This window comes from Pteropus vampyrus, unplaced genomic scaffold, assembly GCF_000151845.1.
Source record: "Pteropus vampyrus isolate Shadow unplaced genomic scaffold, Pvam_2.0 Scaffold117, whole genome shotgun sequence".
Lineage (NCBI taxonomy): Eukaryota > Metazoa > Chordata > Mammalia > Chiroptera > Pteropodidae > Pteropus > Pteropus vampyrus.
The window spans coordinates 3,796,284-3,821,749 of NW_011888898.1; the positions used below are offsets into that span (position 1 = coordinate 3,796,284).

Sequence of the window (25,466 nt, forward strand, 5' to 3'; positions counted from 1 at the left end):
TGGTGCTTCTGTGAGAATTTAATGCCTGACAATCTGAGATGGAGCTGAGGCGGTGATGCGGCGCTGAGGGGTGGCTGTGAATACAGATGAAGCTTCGATGGCCCTCTGCTCACCTCTTTCTGTGTGGTCTGGTTCCTAGCAGATAGGGTCGTGGCCCACCCGGGGGTGGGGACCCCTGCCTCAGGTGATCTACATCTGTCTGCTATCTAACACATCAAAACAGCCCTTCTCTTGGGGGAAATCCCTCCTTAGGGAGGGACCGAAGGGAGCATCAAGGATGCAGTGGAGGAAAAGGATGGGGACCGGTGCTAATGGCCCTCAAGCACTGAAAGGTGATATGGGCAGTGTTTAAGAGACAGCATCTGGAGCCAGACTGCAGCCTTCAGATCTAGCTGCGTGGCCTTAGGCAAGATCACTGACCTCTCTGAGCCCCAGGTACCCCTCTATAAAAAATGGGGTGTGATGATAATAGTACGTAACTTATGGAGTACTCGTGAGAATTACAGGGGACGATGTGTACAGAGCAAATGCCTGGCACATGAAGAATCCAGTCATTATTACCATTATCATTCTGCTGCTAGGTGCCGTCACAGAAATTAAGAAAAAAAAAAAAAAAGCTGGCCAACATTTGTAATGAATCCAAGAGCATATAAAATGATTAATAGGGAAGCCCAGCTTGGGGAATAAACTTCTCTTTCTCTCTTCCTTTGGTGGAGACCAGAGTCCTGGGAATGTGGAGCTTCAAAACCAGAGCCCTTTGGGCACCCGTGGCCTATGGAATCAAGGGCTGAACACCTTCCAGAACTCTCTGAGGGAAGCAGGTACCCAGGGTTGATTTCCACCATGGTGGGGATGTAGGGGAAGTGGGTCTTCAGGAGGCAGCTTCCTCTTCAAGCTGAGCAAGGCAAATGGAGAGTGGAATTGCCAGTAACCCAAGAAAGCACAGGAAATGACCTATTTTACCCCAATTTGTGAACTGTTTTATGATCATCTCAGAATTTCCATTGAAAAAAAGAATGCCTACATTCTTTCACCAAAAATTCACTGAGTACCCCCTATGTGTCTGATCCCATGTTCCATCGGATAAGATTGTCAGAAAGAAAACAGCTATGATTCCTGCCCTCACGTGCTTACATCTTAGCTGGGGGAGACAGACCTCAAACAGACCACCGCAGATGGCAGTAGGCTCTGAGGACTCATGAAGTAGGCAACTGAAGAGTTAGCATTTGGCTGGAGCCCAGGAATGGTGCAACCAACCAGCCATGGGATGATCTAGGGAAAGAGCATTCCAGGCAGTGGGAACAGCAAGGGCAAAGGCCCTGAGGCAGGAGCGAGTAAAAACTCCCAAGAGGTCATGAATTGGTGACTTTTGAGGTGGGCAGGAAAGTGGAAAAATAAAGGCACTTTATGAACTGGTGGGAAAGAGGTGAGAGGGAGAAAGGAGGAAACAGGGCTTCCTGGCTCAGCGCCAGCATCTACTCACTTCCTCTGACATTGTCTCTGGTGGTTGCAGGTCCTTTCCTTGACTTCTAGATATTCATGCTAGCCACGACGAGATCCAAGGTATGACCCAACAAGGCTAGTGTAAGAGATCTGGTAAATATTGTTTCTAAGTCAGGTGTTTGCAACGCCCAGAGCTCAACTTACAAATGGGCCTTGGAATGCAGGCTCCTCAGAGACCAGCTCAACATTCTGCTGGACGCCCTGCTTGGTTTCCCCGCCCCTTTCCCCAGATTAACTAGTGACAGCAAGAGGCAGTGTGGTTGGTGTGATGGTGACAAGTGTGTGCTCTGAAGATAGAGTCTGGGTCTGAGTTTTACTCCGCCACTTCTCAACTTCGTGATCCAGGTACGCAGCCTTAGTGGGCCTCCCTGGGCCTTGGTTACCTTGACTAAAAAATGGGGATCTAATATTACTATCTACTTCATAGGGTTGTTGTGAGGTTTAAAGGACTTCCTGTATGAAAAGCATTTAGTGTCTGGAGCACAGTAAACCAAAAGGAAATGTTAGTTCTTTAAAAAGTTATATAGCCTGCTTATTGCTCACGTCCCCCCAAAAAAAGAAAAAAAAAAAAAAAAAAAAGATAGCACAAACCCTTCTGCACAAAAAGTTCTTCCTTCCAGCTTCCATGATTTGTGCACTGGCCTCTCCTACCGGTAGTGCGTGGTATTTTGCCTGCTGCAAAATCTATATGCCATTATTTGAGCTCAAATTCATTCGAAGTTTACTAGAACACGTATAATTATTAGACAAATCAAGATAAATTTTTACCGCAAATCTTAATTAGGTTAATAAAAAAGAGGCTCTAGAACTTTATGAAAAGATCAGTGTCTCTGGGAAAGATGAAAATTGACTATTACATAAAATTATCCTTAAAGACTCAATCTTCAGTTGTTCAACAGAAAAAGTTGGCTTTTGTCTGGAAACAGGAATTAAAGAAAAATACTAGCTCTTTTTGTAAACAGCCAGAGGTGACCTTTGAAAATGGTCTGCTATTCACTTGACCCAGAAAACCCTACAAAATCACGCAAATCAAGAGGTTCAAATCGTCATGTCCACGTTAAGAACACTCATGAAACTGTGCAGGCCATCAAGGGTATGCATATCTGAACAGCTAGAAAGTATGTGAAGGATGTCACTTTACAGAAGCAATGGTGCCATTCCATTGTTGCAATGGCGCCATTCCATTGTTGCAATGGCGGAGTTGGTAGGTGTGCCTGGGCCAAATAGTGGGGCTGGATTTGGGGTCGGTGGTCCAAAAAGAGTGCTGAATCTTTGCTGCACATACTTAAAAGTGCGAGAGTGATGCTGAACTTAAGGGTTTGGATGTAGACTGTCTGGTCACTGAGCACATCCAGGTGAACAAAGCTCCCAAGATGCAGTACAGAACATACAGAGCTTGTGGGCAGGTGAACCTCTACATGAGCTCCCCCCACCACACTGAGATGATCCTCACTGAGAAAGAGCAGATGGTTCCTAAACCAGAAGAGGAGGTTGCACAGAAGAAAAAGATATCTCAGAAACAAAAACTTATGGTCTGGGAATAAGTTCAGCATAAAATAAATGCTAATAAAAGTTTTAAAAAAATGAAAATAATTTTTGCTGGAATCCTTGGGGAGTCCCCACCTTTTCTCCTCCTCCTCTTGCTGTGGGCATGTAGCTGTGTTTACTAAGCTGGACACTCTTTTTTTAAAAAAAACATCTATTGCACCTGGTCTTCCTACACGGTCTCCCATCCAAGTACTAACCAGGCTTGACCCTGCTTAGCTTCCAAGATCAGATGAGATTGGGCACGTTCAGGGTGGTGTGGCCGTAGACTGGACACCCTTAAGACATGATACAAATAACTGACCCAAAGACAATTTAGCAAATTTCTTAAACTGGACAACAAGCAAGTTATACAGATTTGCAAAAATTTCAGGGAACCACTCTGGTCTTTTGAAAGAAGAAATGTACTTTTGCCTAAAATGTTTCAGTCTATTGGCAAAGTACAAAAACAGCATAATGCTGAAATTACTTTTCAAAATGCTTAAATAAGTAGCGCTGTAAATAAGGTGGAGCTGGCCCTTCCCATCCAGCAGCCTCGGCACACTCTCCATAAAGTGGGTTAAGCAGAAGTGACCAAAGAAAGCTGAAAGTATCTGCCACAGACGAACTTGTAGGTCCTACGATACCAAGTCACTGTAGTTATCACTTTAGTTTCCCACCTCAGCGCTACTGACATTGGGGCTGTGTAATTACCTGTGATGGCAGCTGGTTAGCAGCACCCCTGGCCTCTGTTAACTAGATGTCAGTAGCAAATCTCTGCTCCTCCGACTCCAGTTGTGACAACCAAAAAAGTTTCCAGGACATTGCTAAGTGTCCCTTGGGGGCCGGACTGAAAGCCACTAGTTGGTACAGGTTGAAAACCACTGCTCTAGATAAAACCCAGGCACTACCTGCTCTGAAGAGACAGACTCGAAATCTTTCTAAGAGATAGGGTTGTCCTTCTGTTCCTCACCAGAAGTACCTGAAATGTAGTACCGCACAGAAGTTTCACTCGTGAGTTAATAAAGATGACAATGTATTAGTTAATTTCAGCAGTGGAATATTTTAAGTATGATAATGATTTACAACTTCAGACTATTTCAGAAAGAATGGATTTTGAATTTAGAGGCAGTAAAGCCAAGCCTAGAGTTTATCATCTTCATATGTGCGACTTCAGAATGACCTCCCAGCCAGTGACCAGTGGGCTACCCTGGGAGTCTTCCTTGTCATCTGGACCTCAGTGCCAGCAAGAGGGGATTTATGTCTTTTCCTGGAAACTCACGCACTGATCAAACCAATGAATGAATGAAGGTAGATTCAAGAGATAAGAATCTTAAGATTGGATTTTTTCCCCTTTCATGTGGGGCAGGGAAGAGAAAGAGGAGAATCTTAATTTAAAAAATTAAAACCCATACTTAATATTATCTCATTAATAATTATATACTTGCTGTAAGTTTATACCTTCTGTAAGAACAAACTAACTCAAAACTCTGGCTTGATCTATATATATACATTAATTACTACATTAAAAACAGCTTTACTTTTTAAAACTTTATTGATTTATGACCTGATTAAAGCATGGGATATTTTAACAGTATTATACATAATATTTTCACATAGAAAACTTTACATAGCATTTCATATTATATAATTCTGCTTATTCTTTCAAAAATGTATACATCCATTGGGCAAGGAATGCTTTTCATTAAATTACCAATATTAAATGCACTTAATCATCGTGTAGAGATTAAACAAAAGTAGCTACTAACTTTTAGGCATTTTAAGGATGTAAAACATATATTTTGCACATAAAGAAATATTTGATGCAAATATGCAGATAAAATGAAAAAAAAATTAGAACACAGAAAAACTATACTTTTGATGAGTGTCTTTTTGTTTGAGAGCAAGGATTTCCAGATATAATCACTCTTTTAAATATTCAGCTTTGTTTTTTTTGTTTCTCAAACTACAAAGCTGCTGATGGTAAAACTCCAGGATTTCACTTGAGTTCAAGCTATGTCTACCTTAACACAAATATTGAAACAGAAATCAGAAAATGAAGTATTGAGAATCCAGCTTCTGTTTAAATAAATATCCATTTGCATCGTAACAACAAACATTTGAATCAGATGGTCATACTTGCATTTGTCAACAGGTTCCTTTAATAACTTTTAATAACTATTAAAGATTACTAAATGTATAGCCATAATCACAAAAGGACAACAAAAAAGTGTTTTTTTTTTCTTTTTTTGCATTTTGTACAAAAGTCACCTGTCAGAGGAAAATGTTGTGTTTCCAGATATTACACAATTTCCATAACATATGTTCTTTGGTTGTATGCAAGAAGTATCAGGGAAAAAGTGTATTTGACTCTAAAGATGCATATTAGAAATAAAATTTCCCATCCGTTTGTTGTTAAGATACCAAAGCTGGTGATTTCCATAAAGGACAATAAAGAAAAACAAAATTGCTCAAAGCAGTAGTATTGTAACAAATGATAAACTTCTCTAGAGACCCAGCACATATAATCAACATTTAAAGCATTCTGAGAAAGAAATAAGGCCTTGTAAATACTTTACTCTTCCCCATGACTTTGTTAACAAATGGTGGCCTGGCCTGGTGCTGCAGTCATACATACCCTTTTCACTAGTGTTTGAGTGGCACAAGCCACATTTACCATGAGACAGAATAGATTTACTCACAAAGTAGAATTTAAGCTGAATGGCTTATTATTGGAGGTAAGGGATTTCCTCTGTACGTCATGGTCTGCCGACAAGAAAAATTACCCTAAATGGTTTTACATCCAGTTTTCAAAGGTCCACGCTGGCACAATTCAAATGCCTCATTCAGAAAACTGAATCGTTTAAAAGACAAAGCTAAAAAGAAATTAAAACCTGAATGTTTCAGCAAGTAAGAAAATAACTTATGCATTTTTCATTCTGCAAGAGGAGGCAAAAATTAAAGAGAAGGCAATAATATACTGGAAAAGTCTTGCAGTCACATTTGATGAAGAAAATGTCACATGACAACTTCAGAAGGAAAGGAAAAATCGCAATGAGGGATGCAGCTGTACAGAAAATGTAATGAACATGTGTATTCCTCATTTACACCTTTAGTACAAATGTTGATGGAGACGACTGACTGACTGAGGTTGTGATGAACCATAGTACCAGGGAGTAAGTCTCAGAACGTAGCTTCCACGTTGCAGTGTAAAGACGTAACGGATTCAGGACAAGTCAGTCAAATGTGCTAACATTTTCCATTCACAATGAAATACTCTTTCGCGGTCCCTTCCTGCTAAATTATATAGCTCCTCTTAAATGTATATAAATAATGTAAAAACATAAACCTCTTTATTTTTTCTTTGGTAAAGAAATTAAAACATTTTTGGGGAAAGAAAAAAGTAGACAGTACTGCTGGCCCAAATCAAACATTTCTCAAGGCTGTTAAAAACAAAAAAAATTTAAGAAATTGGTTTCTTAGTAAACAAAAGCACCAGAAATCCTTCTCTATAAAGAAAAAATATCTAATTTTATAGATAGGTTCCCAACTTACTAACTTCTAAGGCACCAGAGTTGACATCAATACAACCCAATTTACAGGACTAAAGGGCATAGGTAGAAGTCTGAATGTTTTCATAACTCTGTGTAACACTTCTTCTAACGCTGAATGCTGCTCGAGGTGAGCAGTGGGTGAGAGGGCAGAGAATGAATTCTGTGTTCTCTTTCTCACTGACTCGGAATAAATTAAGCTTCGAAATATACTGCTTGCAGGCTTCTGGCTGTATTTGTATACTGCCTACCTTTACATAAGCTGCATCAGAATTCATTTCTACTGCAGCTAAGAGTATTGCACCATCGTTAACATAAAAAGGGCCTCAGAATCTAACCTTCCCAAAGAATTCAGCTCCTAGGCTCAAATTAACAGATGCACTGGGCAAACGCCACCTCCCGCCATGGTCACAGTTCAGCTACACTGGCCCCGCTACAGCACAGGTCTATTCTGGTCCGACTCATGACATGTGGCCAAGGAGGCTTAGGGAGCAACCCTTCTCTTGAGGGCCCTTTAATGGGGCCTGTGCAAAGCAGGGATACTAACAATTGGTACACTCACTATTCTGAGATAAAAAATAAAAGGTTTACTCAAATATAAATTAACTCTGTTAAATTACTATATCATATATTAGATTTCAGGGTGTGTGAGATGGACAATGTATTCTGGAAATTTTAATTTAATACCCATCCACCACAAATACTTACTTCAAGGAAGGCTAATAATCTTCGTTAAATTTTTTACTTTTTCCTACAGACATTTTCTCCCCAAGTCACTAAAACAGGGAGTCAGGAGGCACTACATTTTTTTTAACCTTGCAAGCTCTTAATTCTAACTTAATTACTAAACTCTGCCTTCAATCAATATTCAACATCTTTTTGCGAAATACTTTAAAAATGACTCAGACATAAACAAAACGGGATAAAACACCTTCTGTCCCCTACCTTCCCCCAAACTAATCTAACTACAGCTGACTCACAACTGACAAAAACACTCAAACTTCTCTAACGCACTCAAACAACAACAAAAAACCCAGCATATTTTAGGTGGCACTTAGCCATTACGAGAAATTTTATTAACATACTCTCTAATAATCACGAACCTATACAGCTATGTTCAGCATTTTCAAGGAGAGTGACTTCCTCTGATGAAATGTTTACAGCCAGTCATGGGACTCTACTAGAAAATGACGGTGTATGCAGTGACAGATTTGACAGTAAAATGGAATGACAGAGATGAAACAGACTCCCCACCTACTATGTTAACTGGGTAAGCAACAGTTTAATGAAATACCACAACGCCTTAGTTAGGAACTCTGATGGGACCAGCGTAGAGGCCATCTTTATCCAGGCCACGCTGAGCTCCAAGATGCTGACTCCTTATTTCTATGATCTGATCCTTCAGATGTGCCAGGCAGAGGTGGCATGGTGAACATTCTGCAAAGAAGCAGCAGTGGCCCGGGCTACCACACTGGTGACAGGGTCCCTGGTACCTGTGATGGCTCTTCTGGAATCCATATTTTGTACACAACACCTATTCGTAGGAAGAATTTCCGCAGAACTGCTCGGAGCTCAGGAATCAGGTCAAACTGCATAATTTCACACAAGTAGGGGTAGTACATTGAAGCATGTGCTTTAAACTTCAGATAGGAAAGAAGGAGAGAGATAAAATTAGACATGTAACTATTTTTTGTTACTAGTTTTTCAAAAGTATTCATCTCACCCTGGAACTTCTTGCAATATTGGTACTTTTTCCTGCTAGTAGAAAGATGGTGCAAAAAAATCTGCCAATTAAAATCTTTTAATTATATTTAACTCCAAACACAAATTATTGGTGGATAATCTTGCTACTAAAGTCAATTTTCATTTTAGTAAAGCAAGTTCTCAGCTCTAAACCAGTTTTTCGCAATCTCAACCCTCTCTCCCAACACAGTCACATTGAAAACCACCGTAGCTGTTTAATAGCAAGCAATATGCATGGTTTCAACTTCAGCCTTTCTCAACGGGGATTCTTTGAGAGAAAAAGCCCCAATAACCTAATTGTTTATAATGAATTAACTTCTCTAATGCATCTAGAATGGTGCTAGTTATGTTACTATCCTCAGAAGAATTGAGAAAATAGTTACTTCTAACTCTGAGAAAAAAGTCTACCCAAACCTGTGTCCTAGTGGAGCCATTACAGTTTACTTGTTTATACCTTTTCGTCACTTATTTTGAGGGTTTTTGTTAGAAGTAACAGCAGGAGACTTGTCCAGGCCTCTCGATGGCTTTCAGAGTTCACCGTGATGAAATAGGCAAGAGCCTCACTGCACACACTAGAAGAATCAGAGAAGGAGAGGCATATCACACAAAAGCTTAACAGCTCACATTCTACCAGAATGGAGGACTTCTGATTCTTGCAATGAGTATTTACTGAGCACCTGCTCATCTTGAACAAATCCAAGCCTGTTTCCTCCGCTGTAAAATGGGGATAAATAACTGTACCAAACTCAAGAGGCTGTTGTGAAGATTAAATAAAATGAGTATGTTGAGCATTAGCCGAGCTCAGACCTGGCACATAGCTAGGGCTCAATCAGTGTTTGCTGCCCAAGCGCTTACTATCCAGTTACACACCGCCTTTCTCTTATCACATACAGTTGCTCATTCTTAGAAAAAATGCTAACGACTTCACATTTATGTATCTTCTTTAGAGAAATTTCATGAGACTACGTAGGAAATTCTCTTTTGGACTTGATTTAAGTTAAAGTGAGCTACTGGTGTCCCCTTCAATTCCTTTTCCAGTCTGTGACTTGTTGGTCATATATTCACAATGTAAGACAACTGAAAAGTTTATAAAGTTATAAAGGAGAAAAAATGCCCATAATTCCATCATCTTAAGGAACACATGACAATATTTTGGCATATTTCTTTCCACTTTTTTGTCTATGATTAAAAAAAATTATTGAAAATTTTAAGTATATATAGCTTTACATCCTGGGTTTCTGTTGTGGTGGTGTTGGTGAAACTTTGATTTTCATGTCAAGGAAAATTACTTTTTAAAAACTTCACTTGTAATGGCTGCATAATATAATTCTATCGTTAAGTTATACCATAACTTACTTACCCATTTCACAGTTGAGCTGTTTCACATATTTTCTCTTTATAAGTAAGTCTGCAATGAATATTCTGTGTAGGAATCCTGGCTCCTATTTCTAAGATATTTTCTTAAATAGATTCCAAAATAGTGGACTTACTGACTCAAAGAAAGAGACTGAACATTTTAAGGCTCCTGATGTACGATGCCATGTGACTTCCGGAAAGATCCTGTCACTGTACCCTCCCCGCCAGCAGTGCCGGAAAGCGCATGTCCCATCACACAGATGCACAGGAACAGCATGCGCCTTACTGCTTTTCGATCTTAAAGGAGTAAAGGGAGGCCCAGACATAAGTATCTTGCTCGGATGCCCAAAAAGCTGGTGGCAAAGATAGACTTCAGTCTGGGGATCTCTCAAGGGCACCCCCTGTCTCTCCATTGCTGCATTTCTGCATAATCAAAGTAAGTACGCCCTGGTATCTGTGTGATCCTAATCCATTCCTCTTGAAAAGAAGGAATGATGGGATGTTAGAGCTGACAGTGCTCTGAAAAGAATGTAGCAAGGACTTCACTCCAGGCCTGCTGACTCTGAGCTTTCACTGCCCATGTTTCTGGACCTTTAGAAACTTAGGAATGAAAGAAATGAGGTCCCGCATTAAGAAGAGTGAAACAGGAAAGTCACCACACAGAAGGAAAGAACAAAAAGGAAAACAGTTCGAGAGGGCCGCGGTGTGCAGCTATTGTTCTCCGACCCTTTTCAATTCACAGTACTGTCGTGATGCATTTTGTGTATTACAGATAAGAAATTTAGTCAGAAACCAATTTTCTTACTTTAAAAGTCGCTGCTGTATTTCTTCCCAGGAATCCCTGCGGTTTTCATCGACATACATGCGAAACAGGATCCTTAAACAACAGGCCAGGCTGCTGGTTTCTTGTTTTAGAAGATTGGGTTTGGACTTGCCCTTAAAACCTAGAGATCAGATAGTCCATATCTAAGTTAATGCTGAGAAATCATATGGGAATCTAATCTAGTTATTTTAGGCACTACTGAAACATTGAGCATTCTTAACACAGCTCAACTGTGATAGCAAACAAAGGCAGTTATGACGGCTTATCCTCTGTACAAGATACACTTTATTCCTCACTGCCCTAAACTGTTCTCCACTTAAGACTGTTCTCTGGCTGGTGAAGCCATTTGTTTCATCTTCTCAACTGTAATAGCTCAAGGTTTTTTTTTCATAAAGCACATATAAGAATATGTTTTCTTAAACAAAGCATTACCAATCAATCACAGAGATGTGTAAACCACTCTCATAAGCAAACCTTATTATAGACATAAAACATCTAGATATTTTAAAGTTGTAGAGAAAAATGAGATTTTTAAATTGGGGGTTAAAATAGGCATTTGGGGATAAAATTAAAGTATTGGTAACAATACAAAAATTATATCAAGTATCACTTTTGTGCAAAGTTAAAAAAAAATGAGCCTCTCATCATCACCCCAGGATTTGTGTATTTATTTTTGGAGGTGGGGAAGAGAGAACCCCTAAAAGTCTCAGAAAATGTATGAATGCTTTCTGTTTCTCCTGGCCTATCATACTTATTATGTCATATTTAACTATACAATTTTAATCTAATGTAAAATTTATTGACTTGCTACATCAATTTAATTCTCTAACTTTCAATGTTTTTCTATCAAATATTTACTGAGAATCTCCCATGCCAGGCAACATTCCTGGTACTGGGATGAAATTTATCTAGCATCTCCTTTCTTTCTCCTTCAAGCAAGAAAATACCTGGTAAGTTATTCCAGCTATGTTTACAATATCAGGGATCTCTCAAAGGCTTTCATGCTTTAGAATGATGACCAATGTGGCCTCCTGTCCTATCTACTGTGTGTCCTTACCTGCTCTCCACAGGACAGTCCGCTGCTCATAATTGGAGTTGAAGGTTTTTGAGAATGAATGGGACTCCTGCAAGCAGTCCAACAGTTTGAAGAGATGCTGGGAAGACATGCACTTATACATGCCCTGATCCTCCGTCTCTATGTGGATATCTGCATCCAGCGTGTCTTGCTAGAAAGGGGAGGATGGGAGAACCAAGTAAAGAAGATGGAGTGGTTGTCGACATTGTAATATCAGATAAAGACAGTCATAACTCTCTAAGAGTCATCCTCTGTATAAGATACACTTCATTCCTAGACACCCTGAACTATTTTCCTTTTAGACTCTGCTCATTGGCTAGTGAGAGAATATATTAAGCTTTTGAATGATGGTGGGCTTTGCTGGCCAGAGTTCCAGTTTTGTCTGCATTGCCTTCATTGCATAAACGGAAGTATGTATTTCTCCAATTATTTCACTACAGGATTGCAATGTCCTCTTTTTATTTCATAAAGAAATTGAAAAATGAGAAAATTAAACTGCAGTATATGTGAGAGAAGATGTAAGTTTCAAAACATACCTAATGAAAGACAGAAAATGTTAAGCAAAGCCCAAGCAGTGTCTTTAACTTCATCAGGCGATTAATGAACTTAATAAATTCAATAACTGTGTTTTTGAATGTGAAGAAAATAACTCATAAAAATATGTATGAAATGCTAGAAATTTTTATTGAACACGATGCCTAAAATGGGAGACATTATTAGGGATTTTATATTTCTTAAGCCCGCTAGGAATGGATTCCATCCTCCTTGTAAGCCAGAGGTTACAAAAGGACAAAAGGGGCAGTTTGCAATACTCTCCTAATTAATCTATAGATCCACCACAATCCCAAGGGCCTAATATCAAAATCCCAGCTGACTTGTTTGCAGAAACTGACAAGCTGATCCTAAAATTCATATGGAAATACAAGTGACACACAGTAGCCAAAATGATCTTGAAAAAAGAGTATCCTAGATCTTGCTTCTCAGCAATGTCATCAGTTTGGCTCAAATAAACTCTTATAAAAATTGGGGGGCGGGGGAGGGAAGCAGCACAAAGTTGGAAGACTCACATTTTCAAATTTCAAAACTTGACAAAGAGCCACAGTAATCAAGACAATGTAGAACTGGCATAAAGACAGATGTATAGATCAGTGGAACAGAACGGAGAGTCCAGAAACAAATCCTTATATTTATGGTCAAGTAATTTTCAACATGGGTACCACAACAATTTATTGGGGAAAAATAGTCCTTACAAGAAATTGTGCTGGCGCAACTGGATATCTATGTGCAAAAAAATGAAGGTAAACTCTGTCTCCCATCACAGAGAAAAATTAACTCAAAAATGGGTCAAAGACCTAAGTGGAAGAGCCAAAATTATAAAACTCTTAAGAAAAAACATAGGCCTAAATCTTTGTGATCTTGAATTAGGGAATGTTTTCTTAGACATAACACTAAAAGTACAAGTGACTAAAGAAAAACGGTAACTTGGACTTAATCAAAATCGAAAACTTATGTGCTTCAAAGGACACAATTAAGAAACTGAAAAGACATTGCACAGAACAGGAGAAAATAGTTGCAAACATATGTCTGATCAGGGCTTAATATCAAGAATATTGAAGGGGTCCCCCTGGTCCTGGCCATGTCTGGCTGTCCCACTCCAAAAGGTGACTGTTGCTTGCAGTGATGTGGCACACAGGACAAGGAACATGCAAGACACTTGATCCCAGAGCTTTACAAACAGTTTTAATATTTGGGCTGGGTCACTGGGACTGGAGGAGGAGTTAGCTTGAAGCATGGCAATGAAATCTACATTGCTCCTTCAGGAGGGCAAAAGGAACAACTCAGCCTGAAGACATGTCTGTTTGTAACATCAGTGGACAGGACATAGCAGACCTGTGCCATGTGAGAATGGGGAAAAAAAGCCAGAGCACTCCTCTTTATATGAGTTACACAATGAGGAGCGGGCAGAGTGATTCATACCCACTCCAAAGCTGTTGTCATGGCCACCCTCCTCTTTCCAGGACAGTAGTTTAAGATTACACATCAAGAGATGATAAAAGGACTAAGGAATTGTATCTCAGGAGGGTATTACAGATATGATAATATGTTGGTGGTACCCATTACTGAGGAGAAAGACCTCAAGGAACAAATGGCTCGTGCAGTGAACCAATACCCAGACTCCTGTGAAGTACTGGTCAGACGTCAGAGCCTATGTCTGGGAGAAACGTGGGTGCAAGCTAAAACTCTATGTGAGTGTTGTGACTGTTTGACACTGCTGTATCAATGAAGAAAATGGGACTGGCTCTTTCAGAGCTTCCGGCTGGATAAAATGGAACTGTATAAGCCAAATGGAAGTTTATATAGAGAGACGAAGCTTACCTTAATTATTGAAACTTGACAATTTTTTAAAATAAATTGAAAATTTCCATGATGCTATTACTTGGTCACTAAATGATCACCCTGCATCTCTTCTGACACTGGATGATATTTGCTTAAACTCAGTGCAGTGGAATACAGATTTTATCACGTATTGATAAAAATCATTAAAAAAAAAAGAATATATATAGAAACTCTTACAATTCAATGATAAAAAGATAAATAACCCAATTTAAAAGTGGACAAAGGATTTGAATAGATCTTTCTCCAAAGATACAGAAATGGCCAAGAAACACAAAAGATGCTCAATATCATCAGTCATTAGGGAAATGAAAATCAAAACCACAATGAGACACCACTTCACACCAATGGGATGACCAAAAAATTTTCTAAAAAGATAATAAACACCACTGGTGAGGAAGTGGAGAAACTGAAACTTTCATACACTATTGATGGGGATGTAAAAGAGTTCTGCTGCTTTGAGAATGGTCTGTCAATTCCTCAAAACGGTAAAACATAGTACCGTATGACCCACTCCGCAATTTCACTCTTGGATATATCCTCAAGAGAATGAAAAACATATGTCCAAATGAAAACTTGTGTACAAATGTTCATAGCAGAATTATTCATAACAGCCAGACTATGGAAACAATCCAAATGTCCATCAACTGATGAATGGATAAACAGAATGTGGGTGGGATAAGCCATACAATGGAATATTGATCAGTTTTTTATAGAATAATGAAGCACAGATACATGCTACAATATGGATGAACCTAGAAAACTAAGTTAAAGGAGCCAGATGCCAAAGCTCACATATGATTCCATTAATATAAATTATCCACATTAGGCGAATCCATAGAGATCGAAAGTCAACTGGTTGTTGCCAAGGGCTGGAGTGAGACGGAATAGGAAGTGAGTGCTGCTGGCTAGGGCACCCCCTTTCACAGTGAAAAAATTTTCTGGAATTAGACAGTGGTGATGTTTGCACAACTTTGTGAATACACTAAATATTGAACACTTAAAAAACAAAGAAACAAAAAAAGACAGCCTTTGGGCTGGATTCGGCCCACAGATGTATTTTGTTCATCAGTAATTATTGCATTTAATAAACGGGTTATTTCTTATATGAAAAAAATCTTGATTCTGGCTCCTCTTGAAAAATGGGAAGACTGTCAAGACTAGACCCCCCGACAGCAACATGCCTTGGAGCTGGGAGCTCCTGCCACAGTCCCACCCAGCCTGCTGCGCACTCACAGGACCTGCGAGTCCCCGAGGCACTTAAGTTTGCAATAAGGTACTGTCCATATTATTTTGGACACTCAATTCTCTGTCTCCAAGAATACCATGTACACGGAAGACTGCATATACAAAACAAAAAAGTCAACTTTCTTAGAGAAGACTGGTATCTTTATCCACATCCATTTCCCTCTCATTTATGGCTAAATTATATACCAATTATAAGGAACAGTCCTTGTGATTAATAGCACTCAGGGGGAGGCATCTGAGCAGTGGTATACTGGTAAGTTAACTCTCTGAGGAATAAAAAAAAAAAAGAAGTCCTGATTTTTAGTGTTTGCTGGTTTCTTTGGTATAAATACTCTCATCATGGTCAACTTCATGCTATCAATATGATGCTGAACACGCAGCTGGGAAGAGATGAGCATGATGGGCTCTTGCAAGCCAGTACAAGCTGGCTCCAGCAAACCACTGCACGTGAGCGACCTTCCCGCAGACAAGGATGCCCTTCTCGAGCCTGCTCTTATTACCTGGGCAGCAACCATGTGCTCTGCATCTTCCTTTTTGCTCGTTGCAGGGTAGAACACGATGTTGTCAATGGTCTGTATCAATTCCAACTGGACCACACACTTGATGAGGAGGCTGGCAAACAGTTTCTGATCTACATTAGATGATAAAGATTAACCCTAATAATGATTCAGCCAGTAGTGGATAAATATTCGCTGGGCTCCTACCATGTGCCCAGCATAGTTCTTAATGCTGTGGCTGGCCAAAATGAATAAATTTGACAAAAATCCCTGTTCCCGTGGCAGAAAAAGACAATAAACAAGATATTTAAGTATAAGTTAGAATATGTCATATGAGGAGGACATATGGTAGGAGTGGAGATAAGGTAGGGGTGGTGGCAGGGTGGGGTGCAAGTTTAAACAAGCTGGTCTCTCTGAAAATGTGACATTTGAGCAAGGACCTGAAGAAGGGGAGGAAGCAAGCTATGCAAGTCCCATAAACCCCAGCAAATTTGTCTGCCAAACAATGGGCCACTCCTCTAGATCAATTCTAGACTGTGTCCTAGCCACAGGTGGCCACGGGTTCCTGCAGTGGCCAGATTCTCCAAAAAGATCTGAATCTCAGTCGTGAGTGGTGGAGCTCATTTAACTTTTGGATCACTTTCTGTCTGCCCTGGAGGTAGTACTGCTTTCTCCATTTTCTACTTTTATAACCCTCAAGAGTCCTCTTCTACCTCTTTCAGTGATTAGCCACCTTTGACTAGTTACCAATTCTTCATGTGGAATTCTCCCTGTTCAAATTACTGGTGTGGTTTCTGCCAGTTGACCAGACTCTGACTAGTGTCACATGCATCTTTTCTTCTCAATCCCTGGACTCAGAGGCGGCCCATGTCAGGCACTTCAAAAGTGTTGGTTGATGTGACTATAGTAAAAGCAGAGATTTCTTATTCAACTTTTCGTTATAGAATCAGAATGTGGAAAACATTAAATGAAGCGTTTAGTGATGGCAAGCAAGGAGATTGGGTCATTTTCAAGTTTTTGAAAGCAGGTGTGAAATTATATGTGTATATAAAATCGCCATGCAGAATTAGCTTTAATTAAAAAAGAATACAGTGGAGTTGCAATGCTATAACCTATGTCACTTCAATTACACCATCTTGGACCAAAAATTAAAAGAAGGAAAGAGTCTAAGGCTATGCCACCCTGAACACGCCCGATCCCGTCTGATCTCAGAAGTTAAGCGGGGTTGGGCCTCCTTAGTACTTGAATGGGAGACCACCTAGGAACATCAGGTGCTGTAGGCGTAAAAAAGAAAAAAAAAAGAAAAGAAAAGAAAAAGAAGGAAAGAAAACAATGCAAGTGGTAAGAGATTCTGCCTGCTGCTCCACTCGCTGAGCTTAAGCCCAGAAGGGAGGCTGAGACGGGAGACGGGGAGAAACAACGCGCTGTTGCTGCTGGATGGCGGGACTCTCAAGTCCCAGGCCTCTCTCAGAAGACAGATGCTGTGCTACTGAGAATGGCTCTACAGGTGCCCCCTACATACGAGCCAACTTCTTTAACTGGAGCTGATGAGGAAACGGAGCTCATTATCTCACAGGACACTGGAAGGAAACTAGAGAAACTGGCTGTGATGCAGTCACTAAGAAACCGTGCATCGGCCTCCAACATGGTGCCTTTTGAATGGATTTCAAAGGTGATTGTGGTTTACGCCTTTGAAAGATACTGGTGACCATGCATGGCTTTGTCTAATGAGCTGCTTGAGAGGTTAACATCAATGTGAACACCAACAGCCTGGCATGTTGGCAAGAGGGTGGGCCTGATATGATGAAAAACAATGGGGCACAGGGACTTTAAAAAGACCAGACTCACCAGGACATTTCTGATTTCTCAGCCAACAGTGTGTCTGAATCCCAACTCTAGTACATATTGTGAGCCATGTCATCAGTCTAAGTCCCAGTTCACTCAAATCTAAAACAGCACCTTCGTGAGTCACACTCATGAAGCATATTATACGGTGCCTGACTCACAGTGACAGATAAATCTATTTTTTTAAATGACAGATAGTAAAACATACCATAAGCAACATTAGGACACAAATGGGTACAAGTAATTTGAAACTCATATCCAGAAAAGGGATCTCTAACACATAAAAGTCTCCCCCAAAACCAAAAAAAAAAAAAAAAAAAAAAAGAGCAACAATCAACATAAAATGAGCAAAGATTATGAAAACAAATGGCTCTTAAACACATGAAAAATGGCTGTTTCGCTCATAATTAGAAGGCTGCAAATTAAAACGACTCCAAATATACCAAATATTACCTAGGTGTTCCCAAAGATCATGTGAACAGGCACAACCTTAACGGGAAGCATTCTGGGAATTATCTGTCAAAATGGCTAATGCACCGATCTGTTAACCCAGCAATCAATCCTATTTCTGAAAATGTATTGTACAGATAAACGCACAAGTGACACATACATTAGGCGATTCGACATAGTATTGATTGTAACAAAAATAATTGGGAATGATATCAATGTTCATTAGTAGAAACCCAATTAAGCAAATAACAGTACATCTACATCCTTGAATAATATCCAATAGTAAAAAAGAAAGCCCTTTAGGTACTGATTTTGAATGACTGCTAAGTACACTAAGTGAAAAAAGAATAATGCATAGTATTCTACAATTCACATACAAAGGAGAGAATTCATAAATAAATATAGATATATTTGTGTGGATATATGGATATGCGTTTCTTGCATATGAACAAATGTCTCTAGAAAGGTACATAAGAAACTGATGACTTGGCTGTCACAGGGAAGGGATTGGCAGACTGAGGCACAGGAGTGGAAGAAAGACTTATCACGTTTACCCTTTTGTATCTTCTGAATATCCGAATCACATAAATGTATTACCCATTTAAAATAAATAAAAATAAATGAAAACAATAAAAAAGTGGCCTTACTTGCATATGATCTACCTTTCCAGCTCTCATCGGTTGGGTTAGAAAGTTGGCTCTGGCCTCTCTCAGAGGCATTTTTATCTATGCTGCTTAAAGACTGGCGGTCTAGATCTACATCCTGAAAATAAACCAGAGAGAAATACAATGTTCACCACTCTTCATCCATGATTCAGTACCTGGGCAGAGAGCTTCCTGTTTTAACACTGGGCCCAGCCTGAATTTAAGTGTCTTGCTCAGCTTGAAGTAAAATTATACTGCATGTTTAATGTGGCACTTCTCTGAGGCTGTACAGAAGAGATTATGAATGTCAATTATTTCTTTCCCTCCATTAAAACTTCATATTCTCTTATTCTAATTTAGAGGTCATTTCTTGATATATATGATTTAATAATGAGTGTGACCGATTTTCAATGAGATCAAGTTAAAAAATAAACTAGCGCAACAGATAGCTTTTTAAGTTGACAGCAGAAGACAGAGTTAAAAAGCAGAACATGTTTAAATAATGGGCTTCATTGTTAAGTTGTTATATCCCAAATGCCTTTGAAAACCTAATGGCCTTATAGTTATTTGAGAATAGAAGTGAGTATTACAAACCCCCTTGTAAACCAAAGGATTTTTAAGTGAGAGTTGAATGAAAACTTAGTGTGACTTCACACAAAAAATAAAAACTAATTTATTAGTGGAGAGGAGAACACTCTTTATATAAGATAATTATACTACAGTGTTATTTATACCAGTGAAATACTAAAACTGACCTGTCCAACAAGGGAGAATTCACTAATTAAAATAATGTGCAGCCACTAAAAAGGCTGTTCTTAGAGAATATTGAAGAATATGGATAAATGCTCACAATATTAATACATTATGTGCCAAGTGAGCCCAAGTTTCAAACGTGTGAGTTACACGTTCACAGCCATATAAAGAAAAAACTAGAAATGTTTTCTGGTTTTTATTGAGTGAGGTGACTTATTTTCTTAACACTTTTCTGCACTTTCAAAAAATATGTTAATGAACATATATAGTTATTAGATATTATAACTTTTTCTACTTACTTCCCATCAGGAAAGCACAAAATCTTTGGGCTGCTTAATTTTTTACTATAATATGAGATCAGAGAAAACAGAACCCAAAAAAAGAATGTCTTACTAAATGTTTTTCTGATGAATCTTCCTCCATTCCTACAGGCTTCCACGTCAGCAAACTTGAGGGAATGCAAGAGAAGAAAAATGACCAAAAAGGCAACCCAGAGTTTTAAGACATACACTGAACATAAAAATAAATAACAATAATCACATTAACACTTACACATGTGGGATGGTTGTTTTGAAAATATCCAACATACAATTGCACGTTTCATCCCAGACATCAGGACTGAATTTCTCTCCATTTGATATTACTAAGTTTTCTAAGCAATTCGTACCTGATCGAGCCAACTGCTCATTATCTGCAAAATAAAACAGCATCTATCATTAAACTTCAACTGCTGTTTTGATTCCAACCACATCATTGATACCTCATATTGTGAGGTGGAGACTATGAACTGGTGGGTTTGTAGGCTTTCAATTAACGAAGCATTGCTACAGACAGTGTTAAAATTTTTAGCTTAAGTAGGCTATAAAGAGGTAAAATCGTTTATCATAGCTTTATTGCTAGGGAGGGAAGGTTAACATTTTGCTACCTAACTAACTGGGTTCTTGTATGAGAAATGGTAAAAGAAGATAAAAAATATTAGAACAGTGTTTCTAAAACTTTAGTCACTTAAACACTACTTTTTAAACTTTTGCTATATTGGTATCGACTGTTTTATCATTTTTTTAAAAACTGTGTCACCTTTTGAAAAACTTAACTAAATTAAGCCTGGTCTTAAGACAAAACTATCTATGGGACCCAAGTCTAATGTGTTATGTGAGTATTTTTCCTAACATACTAAAATAAACACATAAGTACTCAAACAAAAATGTTCATTGATGAAGCTATTGATCTTGACATTTAGTACATTTAGAAACATTTTATTATAGAAAATTTGAAACATATAAAAGTAGAAAGCATATATAATATACAAAGGTACACTATCTTTTAAAATATAACTACATCCTACTTTAAAGAATGCTTTATAAACTGACTTGGTTGGGAGACCGTTTTTATAGTTTTAAGGACTACATCAAGACAAATGATGCCTAGAGACACAAAGTACCTTGTTTGACACACCACTGCAACTGTGCAAATACATCAGAAAGAAGAACTTCATTCAAAGCTTCGTAAAACTGGGTAAATACATCACAAATAGCATAAAGTGCATGATTGCAAGTTGTTGTCATCCACTCAGATTTCTGGAAAACCAAGAAAAAATAAGCACGTTTAAAACCTACTCTCCCTGCAGTGAGATGGGCACTCACACACATCACTGACACACTGTTCTGGAAAGCCATTTGGCAGGATGTATCAACGGTCTTAAAAATGTTCGCATGTAATGATGCAGTTAACATTTTTAGGAATGAACCCTAAAGAAATAACCAAAGATTTGAGGGTGAAGGTTATGCTTATCACAGTGGTATTTATATACTATAAATGCAGATATAAACTGACGTCTAGTCTAGCAACGTGGTGATTAAATTGAATACATCCATACAAAATAACATTAAACAGTCATTCAAAGTGTTACTTTAAAAAGTTTTAATGATTTGGAAAAAATGAATATGAGATTATGCTAAATATACTGTACATAAAAATTTTAATATTAAAAATGATGCTGAACACTTTTCCAAAGAAAATATAGAAATGGCCGACGGCTACATGACAAAGTACTCAAACTCAACATCATTAATCATTAGGAAAATGTAAATCAAAACCACAATGAGATAGCACCTTACGCCTGTTAGAATGGCTATCAACAAAAAAATGGTAAATGCTGGTGAGGATGTGGAGAAAAGGGAACACTTATGCACTGTTGGTGGGACAGTAAATTGGTATAACCACTATGGAAAACAGTTTAGAGGCTTCTCAAAAGATTAAAAATAGAACTACCACACGATCCAATGAATTCTACTTCTGGGTATACATCTGAAAGAAACAGAAATACTATGCTGAAGAAATATCTGCACCCCCATGTCTGTAGCATCATTATTTACAATAGCTAAGACATGGAAAAAACCTAAGTGTTCATCAACAGATGACTGGATTGGATAAAGAAAATGTGGATATATACACAACGAAATACTATTCAATCATAAAAAAGAAGGGACTCCTGCTACATGTGACAACATGATTGGACCCTATGCTAAGTGAAATAAGTCAGATAGAGAAAGGCAAATACTGAATGATGTCACCTTTACATAGAATCTCTAAAAAAATCCAAAAAACCAAACTCACAATAAAAGAGATCAGGTTTATGGTTACCGGAGGTGGTAGGCGGGGAGGGGAGGAATTGGATGAAAGGGGTCAAAGAGTGCGGACTTCCGGTTACAAGACGAACAAGTACAGGGGATGTGAGGTACAGCATGGTGACTACAGTTAGCACTGTTGTATGGTGTATCTGAAAGTTGCTGAGAGAGCGAGTCCTAAAAGCTCTAATCACAAGGAAAAAAATTTTTTTCTGTTTTCCTTTATATCTATATGAGAACTTTGAGGATGTGAACTAAACTGACTGTGGTGATAATGTCACAATATGTGTAAGTCAAGTCATTACGTTGTATACCTTACACAGCGCAGTATGTCAGTCATAGTCAATAAAGCTAAAAAACTGCCATAACATAACCAAAAAAAAAAAAAAAAAAATACACTGAGAGATTTATGCAACCTAAAAAAAGGGAGAGGTAGCTAAGCAAGATTCCAAAACTAGAAACCATAAGGAAAAAAACTGATAGATTTGGTTACTTAAAAGTTAAAATATTCCAAAACAAAAAGGAAATGAGAATAATGAAGTGGGCAAAATCATCTGCAATTTATGTAAGTATACACTATATTATTTTTATATTAAAAAAACCCTCACAAATTAGTAAGAAAAAATGAATAACCCAACAGATGGGCTAAGAATATGAAAAGGCAATTCATAAAAGAAGTGTAAATGAACAGTGACGTGAAGGAAAATGTGCAACCTTAATAACGATTTAACTTTTTTAACCTGATACTTCGGCCTATCAAATTAATGATTAAATAAAATATGAAGAGCTGGAGTGGGTGTGGAGAAGCAGGAACTCTCACGAACTGCTGGCAGAACTGTGCTGGCAGAACTGTGACGGGAGCTGTAAGGTGTTATTTAGAGGTCGACTTAGAAGTACTATCAAAGACCTTAGTGATATGCAAGCCTCAAATCTAACAGTCACCACTTGTCCTAAATAACAAAAGAAATAACAGTGAAAGTATACCTGCAAAAACGTGCCATTTCAGGGCTGTCTAAAGAAAGAAGAATTGGAAACAATTTTGCATAGACTATGGAACAGCTAGGAATGTTTTGAAGCACTTAAAAGCGCCGTAGAAAACAAGTTACAGTTGTAGAAAAACACTCATGTACTACTCTAAGCTAAAAAGGCAGTTTATGGCATGAGTCGTGTGATTCCATTTTTATAAGAAGAAAAAAGGTGTATCTCACACACACAGAAGCATGTGAAGGGGTTAACAGTGGTTACCTATGGAAGACGTGGAACTGTGGGTGTTCAAATTTTTCGTTCTTCTGTTTTCTGATTTGTTTTATAATGAAACAAAACTGTAATTACTTTAAAATAAGATTAGAAAACTATCTATGCTATGATCTCAACCATATTTAATTCAGTAAAAGACAGGGAAATTTGCCAAAACATTAACTTTAGTTTCTGAATAGTATAATGAATTTTCTGTACATTCCTAATATTCCATATAAAGCATATGCTACTTTTATACCAGGGGAAAGAAGAGAATAGAGTTCCTAAAAGAAGGTAAAAAAGTTACTCTCCCACCTAAAAATCTTGAGCTAGGATATCTTCTCCCTACCCCTCTACCTGTAGAGGAAAAATAACAAAGACAGCTGAAGGCATCAAATATCCTTTAAAAAACAACTGTTGACATCGTCTCCAACCGCACCTTCATTAAAAACCCTTGTAAAGGGACCAGAGTCACCCTCCTTTCTACTGACTTTTCAGAAGTTGATGTGAACCAAACAGATAAGAAGAACTTGCTGAACTGGCAGGTTTGATGCCTGAGGGCCAAGTGGGCAGAGCTTAGTGATTTATTTCTTCTCACTGGTCCCCAGAGAAGAGTGTGTCTTAGTACTAGCTGAAACTGGTAGAGAGTGCCAGGAAGGATGTTTCCATTTTTAAAACACTCCGTAAGTGGTTCTGTCCTTCAGATTTCCTGCACATGACAATGCAACCCCAAGAGGCAGACAGAGGCCAGAGAGGCCTGTCTCCCATCTCGTCCAGGGCAGTCAGTGCTCCGGTCATCACCTACCTCCGACTGTTGCTCAGGGAGTTTCATATTGTCAAAAATCCTGAACACGATTCTGAACAGGTCCTGCCACCAGTGCTTTTCAAAGGTGTGGCCATAGCTCTTCATAATCTCGAACATGACTGTGAGTCCTCTGGAGGAAACAAAGCCAGGTGCAGAAGAGGGAACGGGGTGAGGGAAGAGAACAACAGAGGAGAGAGTGGGAGAGCATGGGCTCAGGTGAGCAGGTGACTGAGACACGTTCAGTGACGAAGGGGCACTGCCCTGGGACACGGTGGTTACCTTGTCCGCACATCTAGCTTGCATCTATTAATGATGCAGGAGAGCTCAAACAGGATGGGGAACCAGCCTCGGACCCAGACTCTGTCACCAGGAGCCACGTTCATGTCGTCGCTTGTGTATTCTTGTAGTACCTATAATGAAAGTCCCCTCTCAGATGCAGACTATGCAAGTGAAAGGGAGGAACTGAAAGGGAACCAAAGCGAAGGGCCCCCTGCACATTTCCTCTCCCAGAAACATGAGCAAGGATCTGCAATGGCGGATCCCAGAGACAGAGACAAGCCTATCGCAAAGGCACAGCAGCAGTTTCCCTGTTGGGACCTATGGACCTCTGTGGGGTTTAGAATAAGTTGATGGGCCACATCACAAGAGCCCTGGGGGCAGGAAGTGTTACATTAAGAAGTGCACTAAAGGTCAAATGTGTTAACAAAATATCCAGGATGATTCAGTATCTTAGGCCTTCCTGAAATGTTACTATAATACATACTACTAAAAATAGCAGCATCAGCTACTACTTACTGAGTCCTTGCAATGGACTAGGAACTGTGATGGTGCTCTATGTGGGTTAATAATTCTCATAACAATCTTGTGAGGCAGGTAGAAATAATGGTCCCATTTTACAGGTAAGTCAACTGAGGCAACACGAGGTTAGGCAAGCTGCTCAAGGTCATGCAGCTAGGAGCTGGCAGTCTTTCCATTCTGGATGTGAAGCCCCATCCCCGGGACACTGAGCCCTCTGCTCTGTAACCGCTCTTGAAGTGGTGTTGTCTGTTATAATGTCACTTCTTTATCAGCTCTGGTTATCTAAAATTAGGCAATTTCTCTGTGCTTCAGTTAACTGCACAATGGAGATAAAATTACCCATCTGATAGGACTGATGTGGGGATTAAATAAACCACACAGACACGTGACAAGTGCACGGTCAACAGTGGCTCTCATTATCACCACATCTTAACGCGCCGTTGCAGGGACCAGACGCGTCATCTTAGGGGTTTACAATTTTGTAAAGAATGCTTAAAAAGACATCTGTATAGATTCTTATGGTTTCGTTGTGTTTGTTTCTACCCAATTTTACTGTTTTGAGACTGTCATTTAGAGCAGGCCTCTTTAAAAAGG

General features: G+C 39.0%; 1 protein-coding gene and 4 pseudogenes across 2 annotated transcripts in view; 3 read left to right on the forward strand and 2 right to left on the reverse strand.

Annotated features, from left to right (window-relative positions):
- Positions 1-2,484: 2,484 nt before the first annotated feature.
- Positions 2,485-3,047, forward strand: LOC105296074 (annotated as a pseudogene).
- A 152-nt stretch (positions 3,048-3,199) lies between these two features.
- LOC111743657 lies at positions 3,200-3,318 on the reverse strand (annotated as a pseudogene).
- Positions 3,319-4,563: 1,245 nt separating this feature from the next.
- Positions 4,564-25,466, reverse strand: part of ARFGEF2 (ADP ribosylation factor guanine nucleotide exchange factor 2) — a 58,256-nt gene continuing 37,353 nt past the window's right edge. Inside the window, exons 24-34 of one of the 2 annotated variants that reach the window (XM_023534049.1) lie at positions 24,354-24,484; positions 24,075-24,204; positions 20,848-20,983; positions 19,959-20,097; positions 19,800-19,854; positions 18,657-18,771; positions 15,718-15,848; positions 11,558-11,726; positions 10,483-10,621; positions 8,776-8,893; positions 4,564-8,218 (exon numbers count right to left, since the gene is read on the reverse strand). In XM_023534049.1, the coding sequence (XP_023389817.1) occupies positions 8,042-8,218; positions 8,776-8,893; positions 10,483-10,621; positions 11,558-11,726; positions 15,718-15,848; positions 18,657-18,771; positions 19,800-19,854; positions 19,959-20,097; positions 20,848-20,983; positions 24,075-24,204; positions 24,354-24,484 (1,440 nt within the window). In that variant the 3' untranslated portion in view covers positions 4,564-8,041. The remainder of the gene's footprint in view (positions 8,219-8,775; positions 8,894-10,482; positions 10,622-11,557; positions 11,727-15,717; positions 15,849-18,656; positions 18,772-19,799; positions 19,855-19,958; positions 20,098-20,847; positions 20,984-24,074; positions 24,205-24,353; positions 24,485-25,466) is intronic. The other variant, XM_023534048.1, reaches the window with a different exon arrangement.
- Positions 11,736-14,171, forward strand: LOC111743628 (annotated as a pseudogene).
- Positions 16,879-16,997, forward strand: LOC111743652 (annotated as a pseudogene).